The 16,291-nt window shown below is 34.7% G+C and overlaps 3 protein-coding genes across 6 annotated transcripts; 2 read left to right on the forward strand and 1 right to left on the reverse strand.

Moving 5' to 3' along the window:
* Positions 1-1,840: 1,840 nt before the first annotated feature.
* LOC108218829 (histidine--tRNA ligase, cytoplasmic) lies at positions 1,841-8,387 on the forward strand. The gene is made up of 7 exons (XM_017391950.2): positions 1,841-3,390; positions 4,193-4,372; positions 5,375-5,632; positions 6,230-6,364; positions 6,458-6,739; positions 7,351-7,491; positions 7,881-8,387. Exons 1-7 carry the CDS (start codon positions 2,011-2,013, stop codon positions 8,187-8,189), a joined length of 2,685 nt encoding a protein of 894 aa, XP_017247439.1. The 5' UTR covers positions 1,841-2,010; the 3' UTR covers positions 8,190-8,387.
* Positions 8,388-8,874: 487 nt separating this feature from the next.
* LOC108215857 (2,3-bisphosphoglycerate-dependent phosphoglycerate mutase 1) lies at positions 8,875-16,286 on the forward strand. 4 transcript variants are annotated; one of them, XM_017388448.2, is made up of 9 exons: positions 8,875-9,098; positions 9,552-9,805; positions 9,887-10,110; positions 12,048-12,166; positions 12,242-12,398; positions 12,554-12,655; positions 12,752-12,871; positions 13,291-13,349; positions 15,997-16,286. In XM_017388448.2, exons 2-8 carry the CDS (start codon positions 9,553-9,555, stop codon positions 13,333-13,335), a joined length of 1,020 nt encoding a protein of 339 aa, XP_017243937.1. In that variant the 5' UTR covers positions 8,875-9,098; position 9,552; the 3' UTR covers positions 13,336-13,349; positions 15,997-16,286. The 4 variants fall into 4 exon arrangements, 3 of the variants coding, with proteins under 3 accessions (XP_017243937.1, XP_063947379.1, XP_017243938.1); XM_064091309.1 differs by lacking the exon at positions 15,997-16,286 and adding an exon at positions 15,836-15,966 and having other exon boundaries at positions 8,957-9,098; XM_017388449.2 differs by having other exon boundaries at positions 8,961-9,102; positions 15,997-16,235.
* On the reverse strand, positions 13,577-15,316 carry LOC108215855 (putative ETHYLENE INSENSITIVE 3-like 4 protein). The gene has a single exon (XM_017388447.2). The coding sequence runs from the start codon at positions 15,170-15,172 to the stop codon at positions 13,724-13,726; it is 1,449 nt and encodes a 482-aa protein (XP_017243936.1). The 5' UTR covers positions 15,173-15,316; the 3' UTR covers positions 13,577-13,723.
* Positions 16,287-16,291: the final 5 nt, after the last annotated feature.

The raw sequence follows: 16,291 nt of genomic DNA on the forward strand, positions 1-16,291 counted from the left end.
ATTTACGTGTCGATCACCAATGTCGTTTTACTTTAACGTATTAAAATAAATGGGAAGTCATTCAAAATTTTGTATGGAATGAAAAAAAAAAATATTTGCAATCAATATACAGATAAATAAGAAATTTAGAAATATGTTTTTTCCCCCGCACATTTAGCAATATGTTTTAAGAAGGAAATTGTGACCTAACATAATAAACATATATGTGTAATAATATTTTAATGTGTTACTAATGATTATTTTCAATCAATATCGAAGATAATCAAATTTATTTAATATAACAGGCACTTATTATTTTGTGTTTTTTCGTGATTACAATATACTTTCTATTAGATCAAATATTTACGGTCAAACTATAATTTTCAATTTAGATTTTTTTATATTTTATTTTTTGGTGATAAGATTTTTATCATCTATTTTTTCACAACATTTCTTCATACCGGATAAGATTAGATGATAAATTTTTCAAAGGAAAAAGGTCTCATCCTTCAAATATATTATATTTTCTGTTGGATACATAAAATTAACTTTATTACTACTTCTAAAAGGTTATTAAACGTATTTGATGTTGTAATTAATATTATATAAAACATAAGAAAATTATTAACTTGCTGCATAGTAGTCTTGAGACATAAATTGTTAATCAAATGCTCATAAATATAATATTAGTGTATAACTATTTAATGATATAATTATAACTATGTAATTTACTTGGATGTTATAAAAATATCTTTTGTATTCTAATTGAAAATTATTTATTACATCATTTTATGTTATTTTATGTTTTTATACTTTTCGAAGTTGAACCGAAGTTTGGTACTGCTTATTAATCAAAAATTTATTTTGTTTTAAAATCGATATTGATCAATAAGAATATACGGAAAGTAGAATCGAGACAAACCCCACCTACCGATATTGTTAAGTTGACAAATAGATAACAATACTAAATGTAATTAGCTAAATTGTTCACTCATAGTTTAACACATATAATTTAAAGTTTTTAATTTTGAAAATAAAATCAAAAATATTTCAAGTGATCCAAATTGCACATCTCAAAAAGCATCAAATTCGCAACTGACTTTATCACACTGAAGCCATTGTTAGACTAGTGTTCAAAATCCTAATCGTATAAACTAAGATGAGAGGAATGACACCTTAGCTATACCGGCTATAATCTAAAAGTGTATGAACAATCTTTAATCACTTTCATCGGCACAAATTTGACGCGAGAATTCTATATTCCAAAACATCAATAAAATCATTTTCAATAAATAGAACATTGAATAAATCCAAATGTAATTGAACCAAAACATAACGAAATAGAGATAAAACAAACACGCTCATACACTCTAAATAGAAAAATACACGAACACTTGAATAATTTGATTTTATTGAAAAAAACCATCAAAAATGAAAGAAACAAGGAAATTGAGTTCCATCGGAAAAAACCCGGTGAAATTCCATCAACTAATTTAAAAAAGGACAAAAATAGAGAATGAGATTCGGCTTTTCAAACTCCGAGAAAAGCAATTTTCACCGTTATAAATTTTGTTTGTGTAAACATAATTTTATAAATTCTTAAAAGCTCTCGGAAATTGGACAAAACAATGAGGCCGTTTGGATAAATTTAAAATAAATGTTTTTTGCTTAAAGTTAAAAAAAATGAAGTAGAAATCAGAAGTAAGTTAAAACTTATAAGTGATTTAAGGGTTTGGGAAAGAAATAAAAATCATGAAATAAAAGTATTTTTAACTTCCATAACTGTTTTTTACTTTTTACACAAATGATACCACCAAGTGTAGTGTTCGCCGAACACCGCAGACGTCTTTTTTCTGTATACAATTATACGAATATCGAATATACATAACGGCAAACAGTATGAAAAGTTTCCATTGAAAACCCTACCGTTATACTATTCTTAAACACTTCTGCAGCGCTGCAATACCCAATTGCTGAATCAATCAGTTCAGCTTCTTCAATCCTAAGCAAAAGCTCAAAACTCACAGAAAAATGACTAGTGGTACCGGAAAAGTCGTAAATTTGGGGGGCAAGGGATCTTCTCTCTCCTCAGCCTCTGTTTTTCAAGTATCCACTTCTCTCTCTAGACTTTCAATTGATTCTTCCACAAAAATCTCATCTTCCTCCAAAACCCCACTTCCCAAACAACCCCTTAATCCCAATTCTCAGTTCTCTCTCCCTGATTACTTAACCCCACTTGAATTCAGAGCTTCTTTACTTGTTTTCTTGAAGAAACTCATCTCCATTTCTTTGCCCAATTCATCTGTTGCGGCTGAGAAGCTTCTGGGTGTTCTTAATTCACCTGGGTCGTGTTCAATTACTGCTGAGGATTGTGAGTTCTTGAACCCCTTTGCGGGGTTTTGTGATGTTAATGCTTGTGTGTTGTATGGTGTTTGTGCTCTTTTGGATCACAGATGGGCTGCATTGTTGGGGGTTGTTGATGCGGTTGCTGCTTTGTCGATTGAGGCGCTGGGAGGTGACATTGTTTCGTCTAATATTAATTTGTTGATTGATTCAGGGGATGGTTTATCGGATAAAGATGAGGTTGGGGTTGCTAGTGATCTTAAGGTATTTCTAAATGGTTCTAAATTGGTAGGGAAGAATCAGGTTAAGGGCTATAGTGTGCAAGATTTGGATGTTATTCCTGAGACTCATGGACTTTTTAGATTGATTTCTAGAACTTTACATGCGAAATCGCGGGTGTTTTTGAATTCATTAACAGCTGGGAGTGGAATCGTGGTGCTTTTAGCATCTTTTGCTGATGGGATTTTGAAGTTGGGGGAGTCTAGTTGGGGTAGAAGTAGCCTTGTTGTTGGTTCTTTGGGGAACAATGAGGCTCTGTCGTTTATTACTCGTTTTGTTGAAATGTTTAAAGCAGAATGCCCTGGGATTGATAGATTGAAGGAGGTATACAGTTCTGCTTTAGCTGCTAAAAGTGGTGGTGACAACCTAAAGTTTGTTCATGACATTTTTATTTTGTCTGACCTTGTTGGGACAATTTTTTCTTGGGAAGCTACAGCTGCATTTATCTCACTTACCCTTATCAGCGGTGCCGATATATTTAATGCAAAAGGTAATGTGGCGGTAGTGGAGGCAACAAACAATGTAGGAGCTGATAATAGTAAAGCTAATGAGAAGAAGCAACAGAAGGAAAAGAAAAAAAACAAGGTTGCTTTTGGTAAAGGAACTACTGCATTTATGCAGTATCTTCAGGATAGGCTGCAGCTTACGGCTTCTGGAGATATAGAGACATGGGTGCAGCAGTTCCTCTCAATTTTGGATCTGAAGGACCCTGGCTATATTAGCTTACTTGAGAAAATTAAAGATATTGTTGACAGCAATGATAGCAGAAGGCTTCCCAAGCTTCCAAAGGTATATGCTCTAACAGGTTAAAGAACACATGCCAGAAGCTTGCTTTATTACGCTATGATGTTATGACGATTTCTTCATATATTTCTATCATACCAATGAACTAGTGCTAAATTGTTTACACTGAGTGACAATATCATCATTATCGGTATTGAGATTCTCTAGATGCAGTCCATCAGTTATTGAGACTCTCTAGATGCAGTGTATAAATTGTAGATATCGCAGAAATAAGTAGATCTTTAGTAAATTGGAGGCCTTCAAATTAGATCAAGGTAATCTTTATGTTACATTGTTGTTCCTGAGTTCCTCTATTATAGAATGTTCAGATGGCCTTTGGAAATTGTAAGAAACTCAACTACCAGATATAATTAAATGCTTAAAACTAGATTCATGGTTTTTCGTGTGGGGTAAATGAGCCGTGTTTTTACTTTGATGAGCTCATGAGCCCCTAGAAAATCAAGGTATGTTCCACGAGCTACAGCTGCTACTTGTACACTAGTTGTGGCGCACTCTAGTCTATCTTTACACACGTTTTTTTATTGATGTGCAACTGGTTAACAAGATACTCATTGCAATGCCTCAGAATACCAAACATAATGTGAAGTGGTTTCTCATATGGCAGCTATCTTTAGTGACCAAGACTCTCTTCCTTAAACAACTATGGATTATCGATTTTATAAATTTCTTCATTTGCAGTATTATTTTACTTGTATTGGTTGTATTTCTTCAGAAATTTGCGCTACAGTTATTCTTTGACACTATTGTTAAAACCTTGTAATTTTTTATTTTTCTTTGTTACTATCAGGGTACTCGTGATTTTGCCAAGGAACAGATGACTGTGAGAGAGAAAGCATTTTCGATAATAAGCAAGGTTTTCAAGAAGCATGGTGCAACAGCCCTCGATACACCTGTCTTTGAAATGAGGGAGACTCTAATGGGTAAATATGGAGAGGATTCAAAATTGATTTATGATCTTGCTGATCAGGTACATCAGTTGGATTTATTTTTTGAATCTTTCTAGCTGGGCGGTGCTATGCTGTGGGGTTTCCTGTATGGATTTGCATATCAGATATTAGATTCTCTTCTTGTGTGAATCGTGTGCATTATATATAATGTGCTGCTTGTAATTGTGTGAAGATAATAGGAAATCCAGGAACAAAATAGGAAGTGCTTATTGCTTATAAGCGAGAAGTTATTTTAAGTGAAAAGCAACTTTTATTTTATGTGTTGGGATAAATTTTTTGGTATTTACTGTATAACTTATCCGGTATAATTATTATTAATATTATAATAAAATATTATAATTTTTTTTTGAAGTGATCCTTTACATTTTTGTGAAATCAAATTTCAAAAATAAAAATAAGTCATTAAAAAAAGTTAGGATTTTCAACTTCTCATATTCTGGCTTATAAGTGGGAATTTGACTTTTAAGTTCTTTACACAAGCGGTACAAATAAGCTGCTTCTGACTTAGCCAGCTGGGCTTTTAAGCCTAGCCAAACACCCTCTATATAATAATTTGCACTTCATCGTCCCTTGTTAAAGTTTTTACTTTCTTTGTGTCAGGAAATATGATAATTTTTGTTGTTATTATATGGATCTGAATCGCACCCAAGTCACAACTCACAGACACTTTTTTTAATCAAAAATAGCCTGAACGTTAGGATGAAATCTTTTGTGTTGAAAGCAATATCAGCTTGGCTGAGTTAGTCCCAGTACTAATATTTGTCTTGAGAAGATAGAAAGAATACACTCTTAGTTGTGTTCAAGTCGGATGTCATGTATATTTTATTTCTTAAAAATTGAGAAGTCTTTAGGAGCCATTCTGAACAGAACATTTCCAAAGTAAGTTCAAGATTGCAGAAAATGTTTACTTTAATTAAATATGATAGTCCTGGCATGTAGTCCGAATAGAACATAATGTGCGTGGAAGACACTATCTGTTATTCTGTCAGTTACTTACATTGAAACTTGTATACTTGTTTCAGGGTGGAGAGCTTTGTTCCCTTCGCTATGACTTGACGGTCCCCTTTGCCAGATATGTTGCTATGAACGGACTTACATCATTTAAAAGGTACCAAATAGCAAAAGTCTACAGAAGGGACAATCCTTCCAAGGGGAGATACCGTGAATTCTATCAATGTGATTTTGATATTGCTGGTAAATTTGAAAAGATGGGACCAGATTTTGAGGTCATAAAGATTTTGACTGAACTACTGGATGAGCTAAAGATTGGGGATTATGAGGTAATTAGCTCATAGTTTCAGTGAAGTTGGCTAGTTTTATCTCCCTTTTTGTTTTTGTACCAGTATGCTCTCCATCTCTCTGATTATATGGTAATCCTTGTACAAGAAGCAAGGTGCATCAAATTTTAATTTCAAAATTTTGTGCTAGTTTAGTGGTGTAAGATCTTTTGTTCATCTGAAGTGAGTATTTGCCTTAATAGAGAAGTGGCCATCTGTAGACCCTTGTAAATTAGAAAGGGGTAACATTGGTGCAGTTGTGGGCTAAACTGTTGGTTATAGAGATACTTTATGCTTGTAACCTAAACAGTATCTATGGAAGAGTATTTTGTAGCTGTTTTTCTGTTAGTTCTGAATTTTTGAACTGCAAGTTGGTTGCAAAAAAATCTTGATCTTAGTTTGACAAAAATATATAATACTTATTAGAGAACTAAAGAAGTAAAGACAATTAAAATGTCTTGATGCATTCCAAATGGCTAATAGCCATATGTATGAAATAGTTAGAATGACCATTTGATCCCCATGTAGGGTAAACGCAAATTAGGATTGATATTTTTTTCATGCGTTTAATTACTACCTATATGTTTACTGTTGCCACAGGTGAAATTGAATCATCGGAAATTACTGGATGGAATGCTATATATATGTGGAGTACCTCCTGAGAAATTTAGAACCATTTGTTCAAGCATTGACAAGTTAGACAAGCAACCGTTTGAGCAAATAAGGAAGGAAATGGTAAGGAACTTAAACTGTGTGTGCAAACTTGTTAAACAGTGGTCTCTGCAGTTGAGGGAATTAAATTTGTTATAACCGTCTACCTATTTCTAGGTTGAGGAGAAGGGCTTAAGTACTGAAACCGCGGATAGGATTGGTACTTTTGTGAAGAATAGGGGACACCCTCTGGAACTATTATCTGAGCTGAAACAGGAGGGCAGCGAGTTCGTAAAGAATAAAGAAGCATCAGAAGCACTGGATGAGCTAGAGATCTTATTTGAAGCTTTAGAAAAGTCAAAATGTATTGATAAAGTGGTCTTTGATCTCAGTCTGGCCAGAGGTCTTGACTATTATACAGGAGTCATATATGAAGCTGTGTTTAAAGGAGCTACACAGGTAGGCCTACCTTCAACTACAGAATTTCTATTTTTATATTCTTTTGGCCTTGACCAGAAGACAATATGTAGAAAGGGCAATAAATCACTTGCATGTCTTTACAAATTTTTTTTGATTCTTTTCTTCTTTCTTTGTAGTGAGAGTTCCTTGGCCCTTTTAAAAAAATCTATTTACCATGGTGGTCGGATATTATCTGGAATTTACTAGCTATACAGCCCTTAATACCCAATTGAGTTTAGAAAATCACATGTTACTGCCTACCATAAGTTAACAATATAGCTTCCTTCATTCATTAACTCGATTCCACCATCATGTATAGATTTAGATGTGATGATCTCATATTGGAATAAGTTGGATGGGTTTTTTGAGGGCTGGACATATACCTCTGTAAGGAGCAAAATGATCACCTAGTTTCTTATATAATTAGCATAACCAAAGAACCGCATCTGCTGAGATCCTCTGTGATAATTTTGTAAGGTCCTATTAAGCAATAACGAATGCAACCCTGAAATATCAATCAGCCCTACCATTTCCTGTTATTTTATCGCGCACGACTCTGCAGATTGATTGTTGCAACGGTATTGATGTTATGTAACTTCCTTTTTCTTTAGGTCGGTTCAATTGCAGCTGGAGGACGTTATGACAAACTAATTGAAATGTTTGGTACAAAGGAGGTTCCAGCTATTGGTGTCAGTCTAGGCATAGAACGAGTATTTACTATAATGGAACAGATCCAGAAAGAACAGAACCAGGTACTCTAGCTACAATATGTTTGAGATGCTGTTTTGTTAGTCTTGTAGTTTATGATTCAAGGTAGCATTTAGGTTGTTGATAAGAATTTGGCGTAATGCAGTAAGATAATACTATTAAACTGTAGTTGAAAGAATGAGCTACATGAAAGAAGATATCTGGTTGAAATTCTGTACTAATTCTGCTCGGTGGTTTTTTTTTCTACAAAGTGCATTTTCTTTTGGTTTATGTTTATTTTTTCATTAAAAAATGAAATAGTTATTATTTATCAAAGCAGGATTGACATATCTCTATGTGTTTGTTACATATGTGCAAGAGGAATGCATAATCAATAGATTGATCATTCTCAAATATAGGAGCATCCTAAATTAAATTTGTTCTCTGTACACAGACTGTACGAGCTACAGAAACACAGGTCTTGGTGAGTATTCTGGGGGATAATCTGTCACTAGCTGCTGAGCTAGCTAGTGAATGTTGGGCTGCTGGATTGAATACAGAGTACCTGGTAAACAAGAGAGTGACGAAGCACTTCGATCGTGCTAAAGATTCGAAGATCCCTTGGATGGTAATTGTTGGTGATCCCAAAGTCAGCGAAGGAATGGTGAAATTAAAGAATCTGGAGGCTAATAAAGAGGAGGAAATTCCTAGAAGTCAAATTGTAGAGGAGCTGAGTAAACATTTGAGCAACACATCATCCTGAAGAAAGTAAATCATTTTTCACGTGTAAAACCACACAACTACATGTTATGAAGATGTCATCTTTTAGTTAGAAATGAAATGTTTTACATGGCACTGCTGAATAGAGTATGTTCTAAAGATTAATTTGTGTTTCGGGGTGTCATTGCAGAATGAACAACTGTTGGACCTTTTAAATCAATGGTTTTTGTTATTTTATTTATTTTTGATATTTATATAGGTATTGGAATATCTTTTGAGCCGGAATTGTTATCAGATTAGCTATTGTCTCCGGATTCCTGAAAAATGACCTCTGTTTTACCTCTTTCTAAGGAGGATATAATCTTTCTCAAGTTGTATTTTTTTTTTTTTACAGATTTCCATTATTTTGTATACATGACAGTCAAATGATGAAAATAATCTTATAATAGTAATCGAAATTTCCCGGAAAATACAGTTTTTGGTTTAATGTTTGGCCAATGCAAACACGAATTTGTAATATGAAACAAACAACACAAATTTTTTTGCGTTTGGTTGGGGAGAATGAAATGTAATGAGAAAAAATACTTGAAATTTGAAACTAATAGAGATATGATGAAAGTTTTGGAAAAAATTTGAAGGAGCGCAAAATTAGTATGATGAGATTTGTGATGAAATTGAGAATAGAATTTCATCTTAAATTGAATGTGTGATCTAGCACGGAAAGAAATGACCGAAAGAAAGAAATTTTTTTCAATTAGAGGATTGAAACCAAATATTGGTGAGCCAAGTAGTCCCGTAGAAAAGACACGCGTAAGCCGCCAAGCGGGTTTGAAGTGGCGTGTAATTAGTCTCAACGACGCCGTTATCGTCCAACTGCTTTCAAATCAAGTCTCTTCTGCGCTCTGCTGACTCTCATTCAGATTCATCTCCGCAATTACACACACACACATCTGTAAGTATGTTACTTTTACTCTTATTACTCTATCATCAACTTTAATTGCTTCATTTTTTATTTTTTTTGTTAATCAACTCTTTAAGTTATTTTTTAATCTCTCCCTGTATAGATAGCACTTTACTCATCACCTGCTTAATTAGCTTCATGATCTTGGAATGCCACATGTTTTTGGCCTTTTCGTGTTTTAATTCTATTAAACTTTGCTAAATTTAAACTTTCTAATTAATTAGTTGTTTATGTTTGTTCACTGAATGCTTAAAATCACAACCTCTTTAAAAAAAAACAAGGGCAATGCTGCGTATATAGGAACCTTTCCGAGTATGTGTCCTTAAAAATTACATTTGTGCTAACCTAATACGATATTACTCTATTTTAATCTAAGCGTTTGAAGTATAATGGTATTTGCGTAGTTGCTGTGTTGTATGTTGAAAAAGTTGCTTGTATTGTCAGAATGGCCGCTGCTTTCCACCAAGCTATATGTGGCAATCAGTTGCACGGATACAATGACAGTTTGTCTTCTTGTGATGAATTAAGAAACTTCGCAATGATGCCTCGTTTTTCTTGTTTTGGTACAAGTAAGATACCGTTGAACAAAGCAAAGTGCATGTATAACCATTCAAAAGTGTTTGTAGTACGCGCATCAGTTTCAGATTCTATAGTATCCTCTCTGGACAGTAGCGATCACGATTCTTGGAAAATGACAGGTAAATAGAATCTCGACTATCGATTCATATGTGAATGGTATGCTAAGGCTAAATGACTGGATTTGATTTCTGAACTGTTAGATGAATCTGCATTGATATTACTTAGACATGGGGAATCAATGTGGAATGAGAAGAATCTGTTTACCGGTTGTGTTGATGTACCATTGACTAATAAAGGCGTAGAAGAAGCAATTGAAGCTGGTAAGAGAATTAGAAACATACCTATCGACCTCATATACACATCAGCTTTGGTCCGGTCGCAGATGACCGCTATGCTTGCCCTCACCCAACATTGCTGTGAGAAGGTATATATGCATACTTACCTAAGCCTGGATTGTATATGGTTTTTAAAAAATAGCTTTGGGTAATATGTGGCTCATTTATTGGGGTTGATTGTGTTTCATGGCCTTTTGTAATCATCGCGTGTCACTCTTTAGTTTAGTGCTCCCGTATTTTCACAGAGTACATGTCTTAACTCTAGAAACCAATTTGATATTGTGTTTCATGACCTTTCATAATCATCTTATGTCACTCTTTAATTTAGAGGTTCCCATTTATTCACCGGGTGTATGTCTTAACTCAAACAACCAATCTGATTTCTACTTATTTTAAGTGATTAGATTTCACTAGAATTTAGAAAGAGACTTGATATGAACTTAACATGTCAATATGATGGAAATGGATCTTTATTGATTCAATCTTTGATATTAGAGAAGCCGAGAAGGTAAGAATAATCATTCTCCTACAAACGAAAATGTCTTTAAAGCAGGGATGGAGCTAGCATTTCTCGATGATGGGGGGTGAATTTTTTCACAACTATTATATTAAATGTTTAGATATTTAATTCATAATTTATTAATCCATAAAATCCATAAACTATTAAGTTAATAAAATCTGGTTATTCACATATTTTGAGGGGGCGTATTCGTCACGCCATCCCCTGTCGACGTCCCTGCTATAAAGTGCATTATGTGAAATCTTCTAATTTTCCACTTTATATGGTTAGTCATGGAAGCTATCATTCTTAGGTTACAATTAAAAGTTGATCCAATTTAAATACTCACAACCTATAGTAGTAGCGTAAAAGCCGTAAGCCAGAACACAAGGCAGCTTCATGTCTTTAGAAAATTTACATGCTTATATGAACATATCAAGATTCCAGAATTTTCCATATTGCTAACTTTTCTTTTGATTGGTAATTTTCTGACATATTGCCTGCTCAAAATTTTTAAAAGATCTGTTGTGTTTGCTGCTTGTTTTTGAATTTGAGGTGTAATGTCAAGCTTCTGATATTTTGGTGCACCCTGTACGTCATTATATATAGATTAACTGTATATGTTTTACTAAAACTGTTTTGGGTCTATAATTTTTATGATAGTAAACTTAGGGCTGTTCACGAACCGAGCCGAGCCGAGTTTTGACCGAACCGAGCCGAGCTTTAATTTTTTTTCTGACGAGCCGAGCCGAGCCGAGCCGAGCTTTTTTATCGAACAAAAATTGTGTTCAAGCTCGGCTCGTTAACTAACGAGCCGAACACGAGCTTGTTCGCGAACAAATACAAGCCGAGCCGAGTCGAGTCGAGTCGAGCCAGAAAAAAAATAAAGACAAACCGCTAGTTGACTCTTAAAATAGCTAACCAAATAATTTTAATTTTTTTGAAACTTTGTTTATATCACTAAAATGTATATATGTTAACATCCATACGGTTGGATCGTAAAGAAATATTTTTTAAAAAATTGAAACACTAATTTAGGATTAAACACTAGTTAGCGGTACTAGTTAACCTTCTACTTGACTGTTAAAATAGCAAACCATATAAAATTATTATTTTCCGAAATTTTGGTTACATCACTAAAATATATATATATAAATTATATGTTGAATTCTGAGTTCAATAACATATATAAATTATAAAAAAAACCCAAAAATATTATATTTTTTCGAGCTTTAACGAGCCGAGCTCGAGCCGAGCTCGAGCCGAACATACTAAAAGCTCGGCTCGAGCTCGTTTACTTGACGAACAATTTTTTGTGTTCGAGCTCGAGCTCGTTAACTTAACGAGCCGAGCCGAACGAGCTCTTAACGAGCCGAGCTCGAGCTTGTTCGCGAACAGCTCGGTTCGTTAAACAGCCCTAAGTAAACTATTATTGATCTAGCTGGAAATTTATATGCTTGTCAAAAATAGTATAGAGAAAAGTTATGTAAATTCGCAACTAACTTTAAGCCTAATTAATGTTTTCAGGTGCCTATATTTATGCATAATGAGACTGAACAAGCAACGTTATGGAGCCAAATATATAGTGAAGACACAAAGCGACAATCAATTCCAGTTATCAAAGCATGGCAACTGAATGAAAGAATGTAATTGCATGTCTATTATGTTGTCTTCATCCTCAAAAGCATATTCTTCCTGTACTCAGATTTATAAATTTACAGGTATGGGGACTTGCAGGGTCTTAATAAGCAGCAGACAGCTGAAAGATTTGGGAAAGAGCAAGTCTACAAGTGGCGAAGAAGTTACTATGTTCGTCCACCAAATGGAGAGAGCTTGGAAATGTGTTTGGAGAGGGCTGTTTCTTATTTCAAAGAGCAGGTAAACATGCCTAGGAACATATGTGATAATTAAAATTTAAAACCCTCTCAAATTCTCTTGTAAGGTTTCAAGCTTTTAAGATGGTACCATACATGTACTAAAATATAAAGTAGTCATTTGTAATTACCAAAAGATTAATAATTGTTGCATTGCAGATTGAGCCACAACTTCTTGCTGGAAGGCATTTAATGGTCGTTGCTCATGCCAATTCACTAAGGTCTATTATAATGTATCTTGACAAATTAACACCTCAAGAGGTAACATGAAACATTTTTGAGTCGATGCTCTTATATATATTGTTTTTTTTTCTTTGATAAGTTCTTTATACAACTTATAGTTGATTGTTTTCAAAGGTAATTAATTTAGAACTCTCAACTGGGGTACCAATGCTGTACATATATAAAAACGGAGAATTTACCAGAAGAGGAAGTCCTGCAGCACCTGCTGAGGCTAGTGTTTACTCTTATACATGGGTATGATTATACACATATCTGCTAGTCTGAGTTTGCCGTTGTAATATAGAATTCATTCTTTATCGACATTCTTTTTTATGATATTTCTCTCGCGTGCAGAAAATATAGAAGATGTAACAAACATATTTAACTAAATATTTTTCAACACTTTGAGCTGTTTCAGCTTACCAGCTCACCAATATTTTTAGTTTAATCTAATTTACAAAAATTTTGAGCTGTAATATATTGTTTTAAATGGAGTTATTTCAAAGACCCCTCCTAGTAATTCTTTTCCATTTTGTGATATCATAAATTATTTAGTTGGTGCCTTTTTTTCCTTCTGAACAGTAGCTCCTATACTTGGACATCTATAGACTATAGAGATTGTATGGTATCTTCTTTGCTGCTTTGTTTTGCTAATATGCTTCCCTTATATGCAGAATTTGGCTCTTTACAGGCAGATGTTTGACCAAATGTCACCATGAATTTTTGAAATGAGGTAAGCTGCATAATCCGTTTGAGGGAGAATGACTGATATATCAGATCACTAGGTTGTAGTTCATTACATCTACAAAGAAATCAACATATAATTATTCATGAAATCAATATAGTTTCAACTTATAACAATTAAGGATATTAATCGGCACATGCGATCGCTGTATGAAGTAACACATAATAGGGTTTCAATGGAGATATTTGTCTGCATCAAAGAGCTATAACATGTCTTACACATACATATATTATTGTAAGAGAGAAGCACACTGATATCATATTAAGGGCTACAAAATTACAATAGAAAGGGATAGCGAAGGTAAAATTATATGTAGAAACACTATTAGGATTGCTTGTTAGCTAGTGGCTTAGAGCAAGGGTTCAATCTTCTTTAGGTGACTGGTATCCTAAATCCCATATTGAAGTCGTTCCCATTTCATTCCAAACCTCTTTAGTTAGAGCCGTGTTCAAGTCCACTTTTTCTCTACGGGTGCCATAAAGTTCTTCGAACCAAACCTGTTCAACTACATCTTCTTCCCAGTACTGTCCATATTTCTCTACTAAATTTAAATTCGCTTGCTTCTCTTGTGCATCAAGATGTTCTTCGTCCATTTCTATATCCATTTCCATCCACTCTCCATCATTTGTAACATTTCTCTTCTTCATCCTTCCCTCATGTTGTGCCACTTCTATATTAATTAGGGGATGTTCAGTCGTAGCAGTGTATGTGGCATATGACCCTAGTGCTTTTGGAACTTCAAATATATTGTGGTGACCACAGCTAGATTGATGGTCAGCTTGCAAGTTCTTGTTACTAAAGCCTAATGGTAGCTCAGTATGTGGGCGTGCAGAGTTTTGGTAAGCATATAACTTATCCACCGACCTCTCTGAATCAAATTTATATTTCCTTTTTTGATAGTTGTGCAACGTAGAGCGGTCCAAAGCGCCTCCATGACCTTCCTTCACAGATTCATTCGATTCAGGTGTTGAGATGTTGAGTGACTTCTGTGTCAACTTTACTAGAACTTCTTCTTGGTTAATTACTTTCGACAAAGATGCAGTTTCTTTTGAGGTCATTTTATTTTGCAAGCACTTGGACTGCTTAACTAACCGTCTCGTACGGTCTAAATTAAGAGACATGTGTTTGATAATAGCAGCCAAAACACTTACTTTCCAAGCCTTTTTCAAATCATGAGGCTTCTTGTAAGGTGGTGGCCCTTGTTCTTGGGAAGTTGACCCTTGATCACCCCACCAAATTTCGTTTCCATTGGGCCACCACGGAGGGGCCAAACCCCTCTCCAAAGGAAACCTCCTTTGTGGAGGGATGCAGTGTTGCATGAGAAGAGAAATAAGTGACCCTAAAGTAGTATCATGCAAGTCTTGCAAATGATGCATACATGAAGTTGGGTCCATCTCAACAGCTTGTTCTATTATTGATGGCAAGAAAGTGGCAATAGCAGCCGGAGCATTAAGATCAAACCGCACACTCTCTTTCCACCAACTACGTAGGCTGTCAGAGGAGCCTGTCACAGGCTTCCCTTTTTCAGTTACTATACCATACACAAACCCTTGTGCATTACAAACCTCCATGATCTTTACCATATACTTAAGGACGGCATCTTGAGATCTTGACATCTTTTTTCGCCTTAACTGCTCGAGTCTAGCCTCAGATGATTCGGGCTCCTCCCTCTTGGCTTTCAGCTTTTGCATGCGTATACGATCCTTACGCATTCTATTCTTTAGATCATTATAACTGATCTCTTCATCTCCGTCATCTGTTATATCTTCGGTGGGACTTTGAACATCAATCTCTTCGTGTATCTCCACCATCTCAACTTTTTGTGACCAAGGGTGGAAGGAAACCACACTTGATATCTATGAAATTTTTGAAAAGGAAGTATGCATGGGTCAAAAAAGTACATCAAAGGGTCTATATATAGTCATTCTTGCTTTCTTGGTAAGTTAGTAGGATTAGATATTTGTAGTGTGGCCAAGGTCGCAATAAATGTGGGGTTCTGTGGGATATTTCCTATGCCTGATGACAGAGATGGTTTTATGGAAAAAGGTGTATTTGAATATATGAACATATGTTGAGGTGTAAAATTGAGGAATTTGAGGAATTTGTTGCATGGGATAAGCAATATTTGATGTAAATAACACATGTAGAAAGATGATGATACAGGCACATATTTTTGTTTACTGAAAATTGAAAAGAATACACTGGTCGGTTCCCAGGGAAAATATATTTATTTGAGCTGGTCAGCACAAAAAGTCTAGTCCTGGCATGAAACCCATGTCATTGCTGGCGTGAGATCTTTAAAGAAGAATTACTATGTGCGCTGTCTGAATAGTACATAGTATGCTGACCTGTGGATTAGTTTGATTCATCAAGCCCCTGAACTCCTGAATACCGTGAAGTTTGTTTCATCCATTAAAATTTTTGGATAGGTTTCTTTCAGTAATCAGACTGATGCTGCTACTATGAAATTTCAGGATTCAGGGGGTAGAAGCAGCCTTTTTAAATTTCATCAGGCAGTCAGCTTAGCTTACCTTCTGTATATTTATTGGATAATTGGAGATAAATCTGAGTATGAGTAAAGATGTATTTCAATATTATATTGGTTGACATAATTAATTCACTATTTCCTGCTCAGGTCTGATTTGTTTACCTGCCTAAAAGTGGAGGATCCAGGAATTTTACCAAGGACTGCTGTGGCGTTGTACATTGTGTATTATTCAACCAGCACACAAGAGATCAAGATATATGTAACATTATTCAACCAGCACACAAGAGATCAAGATATATGTAGCATTCGAACAACATGTTTGTTAAATAGTTGAAACTATTACTTGCAACTCTACAGATTTGATATTCTGATATTTTTGAATTTCATTTTGTCTAGATAGTTTATAAAATGTCTTGCTGAGCTTATCATTCATCTAATCAGA

This window comes from Daucus carota, chromosome 4 (assembly GCF_001625215.2).
Source record: "Daucus carota subsp. sativus chromosome 4, DH1 v3.0, whole genome shotgun sequence".
Classification (NCBI taxonomy): Eukaryota; Viridiplantae; Streptophyta; class Magnoliopsida; order Apiales; family Apiaceae; genus Daucus; species Daucus carota.

What these genes read in the sequence shown, in the direction of transcription:
- LOC108218829 (XM_017391950.2), top strand. Translation starts at nt 2,011, where the DNA reads ATGACTAGTGGTACCGGAAAAGTCGTAAATTTGGGGGGCAAGGGATCT. An exon ending in TTTATGATCTTGCTGATCAG is followed by an intron (nt 4,373 to 5,374) that starts GTACATCAGTTG and finishes TACTTGTTTCAG; the next exon opens with GGTGGAGAGCTTTGTTCCCT. An exon ending in TCCAGAAAGAACAGAACCAG is followed by an intron (nt 7,492 to 7,880) that starts GTACTCTAGCTA and finishes CTCTGTACACAG; the next exon opens with ACTGTACGAGCTACAGAAAC.
- LOC108215857 (XM_017388448.2), top strand. Translation starts at nt 9,553, where the DNA reads ATGGCCGCTGCTTTCCACCAAGCTATATGTGGCAATCAGTTGCACGGA. An exon ending in TGGCAACTGAATGAAAGAAT is followed by an intron (nt 12,167 to 12,241) that starts GTAATTGCATGT and finishes ATAAATTTACAG; the next exon opens with GTATGGGGACTTGCAGGGTC. An exon ending in ACAAATTAACACCTCAAGAG is followed by an intron (nt 12,656 to 12,751) that starts GTAACATGAAAC and finishes TTGTTTTCAAAG; the next exon opens with GTAATTAATTTAGAACTCTC.
- LOC108215855 (XM_017388447.2), bottom strand. Translation starts at nt 15,172, where the DNA reads ATGGTGGAGATACACGAAGAGATTGATGTTCAAAGTCCCACCGAAGAT.